This window comes from Scyliorhinus torazame, chromosome 3 (assembly GCF_047496885.1).
Source record: "Scyliorhinus torazame isolate Kashiwa2021f chromosome 3, sScyTor2.1, whole genome shotgun sequence".
NCBI lineage: Eukaryota > Metazoa > Chordata > Chondrichthyes > Carcharhiniformes > Scyliorhinidae > Scyliorhinus > Scyliorhinus torazame.
The window spans coordinates 286,741,778-286,757,138 of record NC_092709.1 but is presented as its reverse complement, the minus strand read 5'-3'; the positions used below and the strand labels follow the sequence as shown (position 1 = coordinate 286,757,138).

Here is a 15,361-nt window from a genome sequence, read left to right as displayed (position 1 = left end):
GATGAACTGGTGTGTTTCAAATGACATTTAACATGAAGCAATATGAAGTGATCATGCCAGAGAAAGGAAATAAACAGTGGCAATATAAAATAAGTGATTCTGAGTAAGAAAGGGCAAATGATTCACGAGAGAGAACTAGGATACATTGCTAGATAGCTAAATCACACAAAAAAAATACGGAAATACAATTGAATCTTTGGTTGTATAGCTTGAAGGAGAGGAAACAATCCCAACAGGTGATAATGAGGCTTTACAAACTTGACCCCTTGTTTGAGGCATATGGGCTGGAGGAGTTGGATAGTTTATGATTGCTTACCTGGAAGAATGGCCGGGAAGATAATTAAATATTTAAGAGAAGAGACAAATTGAACCTTGTTAATATGTTTGAGATTGCCACAAACTCCATAGCCAGAAAACATATGGTCAAGCTTAAAAGAGGACAGTACACAATCCTTTTAATTTGGATTAGATTGGATTTGTTTATTGTCACGTGTACCGAGGTACAGTGGAAAGTATTGTTCTGCGTACAGTTCAGACAGATCATTCTGTACATGAAAAGAAAATACATAGGGCAAACCTAAAATACATCTCGGAAAAGATGCCCACTACCCCTCTGGATTGCAGAGACCGAATTCAAAGGGAAATACAGAGATTGTTCCCTTTCTCAATGGTTGGACATTAACAACCTCGGGAACTAAGACGAAGGAATATTCACCCTTTGTAAAAGCCGAAGTGGAGAGTGATTTGTTATGTTGTCGGTGTAACATAAGCGGCTTCCTTGTGGTGCACTTGACAAAGGAAGGTTCAGACGTGGAGATAACTTCAACATGTTTATTAAACTATTTACAGTTCTATTACTCGGGCTCGACACTACTGCTAATCCTACTATAGCTACCCAGACTGACTAACCAGCTGCTGCAATCCACGTGGTGGGTGTAATATTGAATCACCCTGTCTCTGTACTCACTGACTGTCTCCACTGGAAAGAGGCAGATCATGTGTGTGGTGCCCTTTATATATGGGTTGGTGTAATGCCCCCCTGTGGTCGTGTCACCTCCTTGTGTATCGTGAATGTCTATTGGTCCTGTCCTATCTAATTGATCTATTGGTTGAGCGTGTGTGTGTGATGTTTCTGGTGCTCCCTCTAGTGTCTAGCTAGCCTACATGCATTTACATTGATGCACATCACCACAGAGAGGTGGGAGTCATGTGACATGAGCCCCCACACCCCCTAGCTGGGAAAACCAATTATACTGTCTTGCTGTACTGCAAGTCAGTCTTCCGTCTTCCATTTACCAAGCAGCAGCACAGAAAAGGAGCTCTGACCAATTTAAATGCTTATCCCCAATCTATACTGTTTCTACTGGAACTTCTGAACCTTACACCGTTGCCTATAAGACTAATACACCTCTGAATGCCTATCTCATCGTGGAAGTCATCTCTATTGGAAAAGTGAATTATCCAGCATCAGTTTTGTACCTCCTGATCTCAGTAAAGAAATTTACCATTGGACTTTGATTCTGGACTCGTATGAAACAATAACTCTGTGATCTTTGCCTTATAAATCTTTCTTTCTCTTATCCCTCATGTATTGTGTGAATGCATAGTGGACTATATTGTGGCCCTGTTCTCGTGTTTGATTGTATGCAAATAAACTAACCCCCTAACCTCATCCTATCACCAGTTTGCTGTGGAGTAATTAATAGAAAATGATCACACCAAAACTGAGGGGTTGGGAAATATACCAGCGCAAAGGGGAAATCAAAATCCAAATACCTTTCTGTTTACAGACTGGTGGTGAGAGGAGAAATCAGGGCTCCTATTTGTAACGTAGTTGTTTTCTGTGTTGATTTCATGTTTTATTTTTGACTCATTCCTTTTCTTTTTATTTCTTCACAGATGAACACTTCACTGTTGGGAAGTATCGGTATGCTAAACTCTGCCCCCCAGCTCAGATGTATGAAAACATACCAAGTGCCCCCCGTTCATCCTGCTTCTCCTGGTTCCCAGAATGCACTGAAACTGGCACGTCTGATCTGGACATCCAACCGCAATGTCATCCTGATGGCACATGATGGGAAAGAGCATCGATTTATGGTTTGAAACCACCACCTTAATCACATGCAACATACTAAAGAAATAAAAATGTGTGTGCTGTTTGCAATGCTGGTTAATGTTTACATTAAGATATTTACGTGTAGATTTTTTTCATAGAATAATTTGCAATGTCAACTTTCTGTGGATTTTTGAAAAGAGGTAAAATGGCTGCCCACTACTTATACCTGATGACTAAATATTCATTGCTTGTTCCCAACATTGATAGTTTAGGAGTTCAGTTTTGTGTGATTGCACATCATTTCCTTCCTCTTGCCAGTGCAAATACAATCTGTTATGATAAAAGTCTGAAAACTGGAATTGCTTGTATGAAGCCTACCCTCGCATTGCACCAACATTTAGGTTCCCTTGCAGCTCTCCTTGAAACATAGTGGAAAGTAATAGAACAAAAGTCATGTTTTCATTGTCAGTAGTGTTGGACTACAAAGATAGTTTCTGAATAATCATCACAATGGTGCACTGGCTTTCAACACTGATCTTTCACCTCAAGGACATAGACTTGAAATAAGGCAAGACCACAGGTATAGAGGATCCTATGTGGTATTACTTTGTGAACTCTCAGCCCACTCCTAAGTGATGTTGGAGCACAGCACAATGCTGTCCTAGCTAGCAGCCGCATGACTCAAAAAGATCAGTTAGATGGCTACTTGAAGTGGCAAATAGCTTATGGCTGCAGTAAGGTGTACTCATCTGAAATTGAAGCATTATTCTACATTTAACAATTCTATATCCAACGTGCAAGTTTTTGACAATGAGAGTGGGTAACGAGGATGGGAATTTGTTTCACTTCCAACAACTGCTGAATAGCGTAATAGACAATTCAACCTGGTTCCTTGCCATTCTCTAAGACAATCGCCTCCATTTGCAATTGATCTATTACACTCCGTTAAAGAGCTTTTATTCTGAAGTTGTTAATTTGGGTCTCAATACTGCCAACTCCTGACAACACTTTCATAAGTTTCAACATTTTCCACCCAGATTGAGTTTTATCAGCCTGCTGAGGGTGTGACTTTTCTGTTCTTTTATGGGCGAACAGGAATAACTGGCACAAGGTATAGCATCCAGCAGTGAACCTCATCCTTTGCAAATAACCATAGAGTTTGGAAAAGTTTCCAGTTATTTGATGTGTGAAGGTGTATGAAACTTAAACCCTGAACCAGACATTCAGTTCAATACACTGTTGAATCCCTCTTTAGTTCTACAAAAGTCCATGATTATGTTTCATTCAGTAATTACAATAAGAATATATTTAGTGCAACTCTCAAATACTAACAAATGGTGACATATTGAGCATGGTGTATTGCATTTTTCTTTTTAATTCACATCCCTGTACAATGAAACTTCTACATGCACACAGTCCTTGCTATACACTGGTACATGTAAATGAATGGAGCAAAAGGTAGTGAACTGAAAAATATGGACTGTCAAACTTGCAGGGCTGTGCATATTTGCCTGTCACTGATGAATCTAACACTTACTGTTGGGAATCCTGTTGGATGCCTTAGGATAGCATTGCAAGGAGAATTGCCTGACAAGTGTTGTACTACCAATTTCACAAATTGCCAGTTTCTTGAAATATTTAACATGTTTCACCAGTTTACATTTGTGGCGCCCAATCCATGTTTTAACATGGCTCATGCATGGTGTGACTACTGCCCGAGAGTCCGCAAACAGGGGCAAGGACCTCGATGTTGTGGGGGTCAGGTAAAGCTAACTTAACCGGCACCTCGCTTTCATCTGAACATGGGATCTCTCCCAAACAGGAACTTGTAACAGTGTAGCTGATCTGCAATATCAGTGGTCTGAAGATACCCCTTGGGTACATCCTTTGATTTGTGCTGCTGCCTCAATTATTAAATGTTAATAATAAAAATATGCACCCTAACACACAAAAATAAATGTCAACCACCACCAGTCAAAACCATTAAGAGCAACGCACCATACCCGGCTTCCGGGGTTCAGGTATTAACAGACGCCTTTCCTACACTAAGGTTCTACAATACCCTTCATTCAAGCACATCTGGACTTCTGTCTTGGGTATGTTCTTCCTGGCAGGCCTATTTATGAATCAGCAATCACTTATCTAGAAAGTTCAAGTGACAGTGATATCATCAGACTTCAGATTAGATGGACAAAAGGCTTATATTTCATAATCCCAGGAACCCCGTTAGGTTGTTATTCATCTCTAACTATTTCTCTTAAGCGCCCATTGCGAAACCGAAGAAGTTAATCGACGTGCCTCCGGTTAGTTCCATAATTTTATCTTTCAGATGTTGATATTTTAGCAGTTTCTCGACCATGCTTTCTCCAAAGCATTACTGTTATCCTCAAACCATACTGTCACACCCACAACCGCAACAGTATCATCTTTGACGAGTACTAGACATGGTTTCCGCAGGGACCCATATCCGGTGAGAAGTCTCAGCTCGAGGAAGGATTCCCACACGAATCTGGAGATGTTGCAGTGAAACCAAAATTTTGTTGTGTCTCTTGATCCCACATTTTTTAGGAACAGGCAAGCGTCAGAAATGTGAGCAGGAAATTCAAAGGGGGCCTCACATCTCCTTTATGATTTAATAGTGCGCAGTCGCCCCGTGGCAGTGTCAATCTTGTGTGGTATAGGTTGCGTCTGTAGCAAGTAGCCAGTTGTTGATAAGTCTTGATTGTTATTGTAGCTCATTTTAAGCCAGGTGTTTGAGGAATAATCATTGCCGTAGTATTTTATCCCAGTTTGGCCTATTTGGTCCCAGTCTCTGGAGTCTGGCCCATTTAATGAATACAACCTCCCAACAAACTGCAAATTTATTGACCAGATTTGGGATTACAGGCGGGTCAATGCCTGCCCCTTCCATGTGCCTGGCTTTGGCGGGTACATCAGTTTCATGCATCACTGTCACCATGCTTCTGTTTCAAGATGTCCTCAGTTGCCCCAAGAACGTTTAGGTCTCTCAGGGATTCGATTTCCGCCCAGTTGTTCATACCACTGAATTCGAAGGAGGTTTGGATGTCAGACAAGCATTCCAGTTCTTCCAGTTTCCATATGGTGGCAGATGGAATTTGAAGTTCCAGTTTAGATAGACCAAGTCCTCCATTACTATTCCTGCTGTAAAGCATGCCATCTTTGGTGCATTGTGGAAGTTGGAGGATGTCCTTTCCAGCATTTTTGATGGTACGGTGAAACTTGATGAGAGAGTTCTGAGATAGTTCTGCAAGGATCAAAGGAAAGTAAATTCTTGGAATCTAAGAATTTCAATCCTTTGGATGAGTCTTAAAAACTGCAGCTCTCAGGCTCTCTATCCAGTTTTTCAGCTTGAAACCCCACTGTTTCTTAACCACCTCCGCCCATGGGCCAATTCTCACTGCCAGGTAATTTTCCATAACTCTAGGTGGTATGTATGTGATCAGGCTACCCGTTTTCCATGAAGTTATACAGGTAGGTCTTCCCCTTATATATAAAGTGGAAGCCTTTGGTCTGTTACTAACAGCAGAATTAGTTACTGTCATATTTTTTAAATCCTTCAGAGCAAGTGTATCAACTATGTTTTCCCCACTTAAATATCACACCGTGTATATTATTGCATTATCTACATAGATATGGTTACAGGTTTATTCATGTAGCTAACACAGATCTAGGCCCAAACAACTTCAGCTGCTTCATCAATAGATCTTCCTCCCATGAGAAATGGTGATGTTTGTTGATGACTGCACAATGTTCAGAACCATTCTCGACTGCTCAGATAATGAAACAGTCCATGTCCAAATGCAGCAAGACCTGGATAATACCCAGGCTTGGGCTGACAAGTGGCATAACATTCATGCCACACAAATGCCAGACAATCACCATCTCCAACAAGAGAGGACCTAACCACCACCCCTTGACATTCAATAGCATTACCATCGCTGAATCTCCCACAGTCAACATCCTGGGCATTGCCATTGACCCAAAAATGATCTGCACTAGCTTTGTAAATATTGTGGCTACCAGAGAAGGTCAAAGGCTAGGAATCCAGCAGTGAGTAACGCTCCCCAAAGCCTGCCCATCATAGACAAGGCGCAAGTCAGGAGTGTAATGGAATACTCTCCACTTGCCTGGATGAGTGCAGCTCCAAGAAGCTCAACGCCCTACAGGACAAATCAGCCCGCATGATTGCTGCATCTTCCATAAACTTTCACTCCCTGCACCACCGAACAGTGGCAACCGTGTGTACCACCTACAAGATGCACAGGAACTCACCAAGCTCCTTAGACAGCATCTAAAAATCCTGGAACTCCCTACCTACACCTCAGGGACTGCAGCAGTTCAAGAAGGCAGCTCATCTCAACCTTCTCCAGGGCAAATAGGGATGGGCAATAAAAATGCTAGTCTAGCCTTAACACCCACATCCCATAAAATTGGCTTGTTGAAAGGGTTTCATGCAGATTATTTGTGTATCTTTGTACGGCACAGCTTTTAAATCCCATCTACTTTAGGGGTCGACACAGTGGCTAGCACCGCTGCCTCACAGCGCCAGGGACCCAGGTTCACCTAGGGTGACTGTCCGTGTGGGGTTTGCACGTTCTCCCGTGTCTGCATGGGCTTCTTCCGGGTGTGCCAGTTTCCTCCTGCAGTCTAAAGATGTGCCAGTTAGGTGGATTTGCCATAATCAATTGATCCTTAGTTTACAAAGATGTGTAGGTTAGGTTACGGGGTTGCAGTGATGGGGTGGTGTGGGGGAGTGCTCTTTCTGATAGTTGCTGCAGGCTTGATGAGACGAATAGCCTCCTTCTGCACTGAAGGGATTCTATGATATACAAGGCTGAGAAGGATACTTCTGAATGCTACGTTTGGTAATAAAATATCTTGAAATTATTTCAAATACAGTTCCAGTGCATATATTGTTAAATTAAATAAAAACTATTTTGATCCTGCTCAAACTGTAATGATAACACAAAACCTTGTCCTTGCAGAGGTCATGTGATGCAGAAGATGCCTGTAATTTGAACTAGAAGTCATAAAGAGTATGGTTTGTGCAAAAACTGTCACTTGTCTATTCACTTAACAGGAATTTATGACTGAAAGGATCATTAAATGACTGATTACAGTGGGCAGATGCATAATTCCTCTGTGCTAATGCAAGCCTTTTATTTGTCAGATATTCATAGGAGGGCAAGGGCTAAGTTAAAGTTTTTAATGAAGGAGAAAATTACCTTTACTGATTCACGGCAAAATGTTCAGGATTTCTTCAAAGTATCTGCCCCCTCTTAACTTATATTCTCTCTGGCAAATGGTTCTTTTTAATATTGTTTTAATATTTATGCTTTATGGCTAAAAATGTATGTCCAGGATGTTTGTTATACTTGTGCATTTAGAGTTCCACTGTTTTGCACACACTTTGTTCACTTTGCAGGGGTCTTTGATGAAGAGATCCAGAATCATAACATTTTACAGTGTAGGGGAAGAGATTATTTTCACCGTTGGCTTTCTGCCAGGTCTATAAAAACTATCCACCTAGTTTCAGTACCCTGCCCTTTTCCTATCGCCATTTCATGTTTTTTTTTCAAACAAATATCCATTGCCCTTTTAAAAATTGACTACGACTTCTGCTTTCACCACCATTTTTGGTAGGGCATTCTATATCCTGACAACCTTTTTGCTTTAAAAATAAAACCCCTCAATCAACCGCTTGTTCTTTTGCTGATTGTCTTAACTAGTTACTGACTCACTGGCCCATTGGAATAGACTTTTTATTCAGCATATCAAATCCTTTCATAATACTCGAGTGAAAAGAGCCCCAGTAATTCTCATAATTCAAGCACCTCACCCTTGTTATAATCTTAATGATCTCTCCTACATTCTCCCTGTGCTTCAACAACCAAAACTGGATGGAATAGTATGAACAGTGATTTGCAATGGATTACTTTATTTCTTTATTTTTTTAACCCTTTATTTATGAAATTAAAGACTCTTTGTACAACCAATGAGCTTTTAAATTAATAAAAGAGCAGATGTGGAAAAAACATTTACTTCTAAGATAAGTTTATGACTCGGGTGCATGATCAGTGGTTAATGTACATCTACTTACACACATTCTTCTTAATTTAGGTCCATTATCTTTTTCTATGAAATTATTTTTATTTTGAAATAAATGATAACTTCTTTCATGAGCTGCTCTCTTTCCAAACTGACTTTATGGATTCACGCATACACCAAAGAACCTTTCTATTTTCTGGAGGATTATTCACCATATAAAACAAAGTTCTGATAATACAAAACTTTACAGAAATAGCAACAAGTTCTCAAGGTCATTCTCTATGCTTAGGTGATGTTTATTTGATGTATCGAATAGACAAAGGGAATGGATGTCGTGTTATTCTAAATTAGATAATGATGCAAAATGCTTTTTCCCATCATTGAAAATACCCCGACAATCGAAGTCCAGTGATCAGTACCAATTGAAAGCAGGTGAGGTGTAAAAGTATAAATCTGAGTAATAAACTTAAAGATTTACATCTCGAGGATTTTTCTCACTGTATTTGACATTGTGATAAAATGTTTTATTTCCTGTCAGATGGCTAATCTAGGACATAACCAGGACAGTGCCAGGTTAGCCATGGCCACTAGTGAATTGGTTACAATTGGCATCCATGTCCCTGGATTAAGGAGAAATCAGCTAAGGTTCCACTTCGAATCATTATCAGCCACCTTTATTGAATGTGTGTGCATCAGACGAGGACACAATTAGGCTTGGCTAAGATATGCCACCATGTAAAATAGCCTGCTGATATTCACACACCAAGCCATCTATAAAGAATAGCTATTGGAACAATGGTATTTAATGCCAAGGAAGCAGGACCCAGGAAGATCAGGGGTGGGATTCTCCGAAATGGAGGCAGAGTGTTCGCGCCGTCGTGAACGCCGTCGAGGTTCACGATGGCACGAAACGGCCCCTATCCCGACCGATTCAGGGCCCGATAATGGGCTAGGAGCAGCGCCGTGTCATTTACGCAGGCCGCCCCCCCCCCCCCCCCCAGCGTTTCCTCGCTGTTCCCGCCGGCAGCGACCAGGTGAATACGGCGCCAGGGGGAACCCGCCATTTTGGGCAGGCTGCTCGGCCCATCCGGCACTGAGAATCGCGGGGGTACCGGTGAATCGTCATTTTGGCTGTCTCAGGCGATTCACTGTACCGCGCCGCGCAAAACGCGATTGTGCCAATCTGGCCGCTTCCGAGAATCGCGGGAGGGCGTCGGACCGGCGTGGCGGGAAAATTTGGCGACCCAGGCGATTCTCCAAACCGGCGCGGGAGCGGAGAATCGCGGCCCAGATATTTCAGGAAGGGAAAAAAGTAATAGTAAAGGACTGGAAAATGTTACTTAAAGACAAACAAAAGAGTGTCACACCATCTTGTGCTCAAATCCTAAAAAATGTAACAAGTGTAAATGATAATAATGATAATTCAGATATAATCAGGACAACTGGATTTTGATTTTTTTTTTTAAGAAATAAAATTTATCACATTGTTTTACTTTGTGTTTTCCAAATTCTATTTTCTCTGAAATATTGGCAGACCGCTTCTAAAATAAATGTTCTTAAATTTCCCTCTCAGCAAACTACAACAAAATTTATATTTATCTAGTGCCTTTACAGTAATAAAACAGCCCAAGGTGTTTCACAGGAGCATGATAAAGCAAAATATGACAACGAGCTACTTAAGCATATATTAGGCCAGATGCCCAAAAACCTGGCAAAGAGATCAATTTCAAAGAAGAAAGGGAGGTGGCGTTGTGCAGTGAAGAAATTCCAGAGCTATGGATCTCGGCAGCTTAAAGCAAGGACACTAACAGCGGAACAATCAAAATTGTGGATACTCGAGGCCAGAATTGGATGAATGTGAATATTTCAGAAGGTTTTTGGGCTGGAGGAGAGTCGAGATATGGAGGGGTGAAGCCATGGAGAGATTTGAAAACAAGCGTGAGAATTTTAAAATCAAGATGTTTCTTGACCAGGAAACAATGTTGTAGGTCAGTGAGCACAAAGGTGATAGTTGAGTGAAACTTTGAGAGTAAGGTCATGGTCAGCAGAGTTTTGGATGATCTGAAGTCCACGGAGGGTAAAATGTGGGAGACCACCCATCAGTGCATTGATATAGTCAAACGCCATGGTAAAAAGACATGTACTGAGGATTCCAGCAGCAGGTCGGCTGAGACAGTGGTGAAATCCCGTGATTTTGCAGAGGTGGAAGTAGGTGGCCTTAGTGATGGCATGAATATGTGGTCAGAAACTCATTTCAAGATCTAATATAACACCAAAATTACAAACAAGTTGGTTTAGTCTCAGTCTGTTGCAAGGGAGAGGAGTTTAGTGCAGAGACCAAAAGCCATGGCTTCGGACTTCCCAATATTTAATTGAAAGCAATTTCCTCCATTCTGTACTGGATTTCAGGTAAGCAGTCTAATAATTTAGTAATAGTGGCGGAGTCGAGGAGAGGTGGTAGTGAGTTAGGGTTGGTTGTCATTAGTGTACATGTGAAGATTGCACTGAGGTGCAGCAGGTAGATGAGAGCTGACAGTCACGGATAGTTCCTTGTGGGACACCAGAGGTAATGGTGTGGGACTGAAAAGCAAAACCCTTACAAGTGGTACTTTGGTTACAATTCGATATATCAGAATGGAACCAGGTGAGAGCAATCCCATCAAGCTGGACAATAATGGATAGCCATTGGTGGAGGCTGCCAACAGGTTAAGTGTGATGAGAGAGGTTAGTTTATCTTTGGCATAGTTGTGTGAGCAACTAATGACTATTCTGTTCAGGGAGAGATAAGTGAGGTCTTTTTGGAGTTGAGTTGGCTTTAAAATGGCAAATCTGGAAATGGAAAGTTGAAACTATGTCAGTCTTCAGTGGAATTGTAAATTGGTATAATTTGACAATTGTAGTGGTGCTGGCCACACATGCAGTGGGCAGTTTAACCAGTAATGCTTGCTAGTAAGTGGCATTTGTCTTAGCTGCTTGAAAATGTTTTATTACTACAGCATTGTTCTTGCACATACCTAGGAACCATAAGCTTTGACTGTTGCCAATTTGTACCAAGGTTTCTGCACTAAATGGGTTGTTTCCCAATAGGAAAAGTGTGTGTACTCCATGCCAGATTGAGAGAATTTGTTTGAATTTCTCAATAGCATGGATTGGAAACTCTTAACCGTGTTGCTATCTTTCTGTGTGTCGATACCTTATTGGTTTAAAAACATGTAGTCAAGTGGGAGGAAGATTGAAATCAAAATTGTTACAGATTTGACCAGTGTGCTCAGTGTCTTTTGACCATAGTTTAAGTTAGATTATGGGCTGTATATAAAACATTATTTTGCTGCAAAACTGCCACAAATAAAAGAACACCTTTATTAAAATATACATAATCTATTTTCCAACCAACATATCTAATTGAGTCAATTCTATAAAATACTAATTAGGCAATTCTACACACCAGAAATTGCCTTTTTAATAATTCACAATGCTATAGGTTTGGCAAGATTTAAGTGATGTTTACATGAATAAGAGCTTTTAGAAAAAAAAAGTATTGGACACTTAAACCATCAGTTTAGTAATGGTCCAGAAATAATGTTAATTTAAAAACCTACCACTTAATACATAGTTTGGATAAAAACCACAAAAGGGGGACATTGCTTTGATTTTGTTTAAAAGGTCATATATGAATTGTAAATTCCTGTTGAAAATATGTTTATGAGAAGATCTAAAATTCTGTTCAGAAGTCTGAGATTGTTTGTAAGCAGCTAGCTTTGAATTGTTTAAGCATTGTGCATTTGATGTTGCTTTGATATCAAAACAGTCCCAATACATACTGTTGTGTTGTCTGTTATCTTCTACCAAGGTGCTCATCTGCAGTACAAAGACTGTCGTGGACGATATATGATGAATGAATGTCTCTCTAGTAAATTACATTAATGTGCAAACATAGTTGTGTAAAGTAGGATTTAGGACCACTTCAGGTGTTTCTTTGGCTTGTGTTCATCCAAGTGTTATCAAATGCCCCATTTCTAGATGTTGAGTTGATTCCAGTTATTCTATATTTATTGATGAATAGAATCAAACTGGATCAAAAATTCTAACCAATCTTAAGTCAGGAAAGTTTGAGTTTCTCCCACAACAAAAAAGGAACAGCCGGTGTTTCAAAGTGGTGGTTTCTCCTACTGCATCTGGTGAAGTTCTGTCATTCCCCTGTTTCTTTAAGGTTGGTCAAATGATGCTTTATTTCATAAATTCCGATGTTGAGAATTTGAGGTAACCTGAACCCGGAATGAATTCACTCATTCACAGTAATTACTGCCAATCATTATTAGCCTTTTCCCTTCAAATTCATGTAGAATCTCTTTCAGTATTGACACACAATTTCTCCCATATTACAATTGGGAATAAACTGAGCAGTGTTGGTTTGTTTCCATCTGAGAATTCCTTGTATGAAAAATCGCAGGCAACCTGCCTGAATGATTGAGGCTAGTATTACATTGGAGTCATACCTTGGACAGTCCTGTGCATCATTTCCTTTTAACTGTCCAAAACTCAGAATTCTGCTGAACTTTTAAAATACTGTTTATCTTGTATTCATTTAGAGTTCACTTTTTTTTTTGATTATGGTTCTCTCTGAAAATTAAAATGCTTACAACAGCCATCTTGTTTTTATAAATTGAATCATACAATTTTACAGCAAAGCAGTAGAAACCATTTATTGTCACCTGCATTAACTCTGAAAGAGCTGTCCCCTTCTATTCCCTTGTCCTTTTAATTATTTTCTAATATTCATACCCTTCCCTTTCAAAAACTATTTTGCATTCTACTCCCAAAACTATTTGGCATGAGACATGTCTAACAACCCCCTCTACATTATTTTTAACCTCTCCCTTCATAATCTTTGTGCTGACTAAATTTATACCCTGTATATTGTGAAAGAAAAGGACTTATGGGAGCCAGCTGTATATCAAACAACAGCGAGTATGCTGAGTTAGACACAGCTGAATTGAAGTTTCAGCTTTCTCTAAACAATTGAGAGTAAGTGCAACTTTCCCCTTTTTAGGCTGAACCACAAGTCAGGATCTCATAATCACATCCTAATTGAATCCAGCAGAGTGTCTTAGAAACAGATAACACCAAAGAGAGTACTAAAAGATCAGATCTGACTGCATTAGACAAATTTATAACATTTGCTTGGATTGCAAAGGCAAAGATATGACAAACAAATTTATCCCCTTGAAATAAGAAACAAAATTGTTTGTTTAAGCATTTAAAATGTGCATTCTGATTATTTTGATCATATTCCAGTTAGAGCTTATTCTTCTCTTGCCCATCAATATTAAACTCTTTCATTGGGGAGGACTGATGTCTCCAATTTCAATTTGTAACACTCCTTGCTTAACCCACGAGGTAAACATGAATAAAATAGCTTCTTATATCCTGTTGCTTTCGACTCCCCCCAATTCAACTCCCCCACCCCTCAAGATAACCTGGCCAAATCTGGCAAAAATGCACATTTCAGGACAGCTTGTATATGAATGTCAGTTAATTGGAATTCAAGCTCTGGGAAATTTAATGTTCGAATAATGTACCTTTTGGAGTCAACAGTGCTTCTTAGAAATTGTGAGTAGTCCTCAACAAAACAGCTGTTTGGCTTGCAGACCAAATATTGTGCAATAATATTACCCTTTGTGATTCAGGCCAGAATTACAATATTTCTCTTCAGCTTTGGTGCATACCTGCTGAAAAGGGGTCATTTTGCAAAATTTGTGTTACCAGCTTCATCTTTAGTCAGCACCATATTTGGATTGGTCATTTGTGTACATGATATGGAATTAACTTGTCTTTGGCTTACCTCCTCATCTGGTTGTAAAGCAAATTCAGTGATACTTGTAAAAATAATAATTTAATATCATTTGTTCATTAAAATAGTTGTAAATGTCTCTTTGTCCTGTAAATTATTTGCTTTGCAATTTATCCGAACCTGTTGCTTTTGGTTTCTGCAATTCTATATCTACATGTCTAATTAAAGCAGAATTTCAGTTCAAGTTACTGTTGTTATTTTTCTCACATACCAATGAGATATATTCTAAGAAATCAAATGCTTTAAATATTGAAACTGTGACATGGGTAGTTAGAGAGGAAAACATTCACTGTTTTTATTTTAGTAGGTGCTGGATGGCGTGCTTTCTCCTGAAAGGTGGTTCCCATTCATCAACACTTCCTCAGGCAACTTAGTGGGTGAATGCTCACTGTGGTACCCAATCATAAAGACCCAGAAGGTCTCTGGTTAATCCTCAGCATGTGCAGAGTTAGCACATGCCTCCTCGAATAAGCAGGGGCACGAGAAGAAAATAAAGTACTTATATTGAAACTGGCACCTTTAAGACATCCCATAGTGGTTCACAGCCACTGAAGTTACCTCTGTGCAATTACGTAGGGAAATGTAAAACAATATTGCACACAGCAATGTTCTCCAAACAGTAAATTTGAGGAATAAATTATTTTTTACAGCTCTTATTGCTTTCCACTTACTCTAAAATTGCCAAACCTAACCTAGCAAAAACTGTGGGCCAGGATATTGTGGGGCCTCTATAGAGGGATATGGACCAAATGCGGGCAAGTGGGACTAGCTTAGTGATAGAAACTGGGTGGCATGGACAAGCTGGGCTGAAGAGCCTGTTTCCATGCTGTAAACATCTATGACTCGGATATTCTTCGTTGGGAGACTGTGTTCTCCCACCCGCGCTGAATTACACTAGTTTTACGATCCCCTTGTGGCCGTAAAGCAGGATGCAATTCCGTATTTCTTGCCAAGCAAATTTATGCATTATGTAGAATACAAGGGGATTCCCGGGGGAATCCCGATATTGGGCTGCCATCTTGAGCGGGGGCCCAGTCGCGCAGTCGGCCGCCACTCCCCAAGCACCACAAATCGGCCACGACCACCCGCGCCGTAAATTGGCCACAATTCTGCCCCCCCCCCCCCCCCCACACACCACAGATCGGCCACTACCACCCCCCCTCCCCCCACCACACAGAACCCCCCCCCCCCCCCGCCCCACCCCTGGATTACCTGAGTGCCCTCCACTACCCCAAGTACAGGGGTGACCTATCCCACCCCTCCTGGGACCCTTGTAAATAGGGGGAGCCCCCACTGTGGCCTCTGTAATAGGGGACCCGTTGCCTAAAGGAACTCCTCCCATATAACCCCCTCCAAACACACATGGATTTTACCAGCTGTCAATC

General features: G+C 40.6%; 1 protein-coding gene across 3 annotated transcripts in view; it reads left to right on the top strand.

Moving 5' to 3' along the window:
* wdr7 (WD repeat domain 7) overlaps positions 1–14,053 on the top strand; it is a 1,110,115-nt gene extending 1,096,062 nt beyond the window's left edge. For all 3 annotated transcript variants that reach the window (XM_072497366.1, XM_072497365.1, XM_072497364.1), the window contains one exon: positions 1,900–14,053. In XM_072497366.1, coding sequence (XP_072353467.1) covers positions 1,900–2,103 — 204 coding nt within the window. In that variant the 3' untranslated portion in view covers positions 2,104–14,053. The remainder of the gene's footprint in view (positions 1–1,899) is intronic.
* Positions 14,054–15,361: the final 1,308 nt, after the last annotated feature.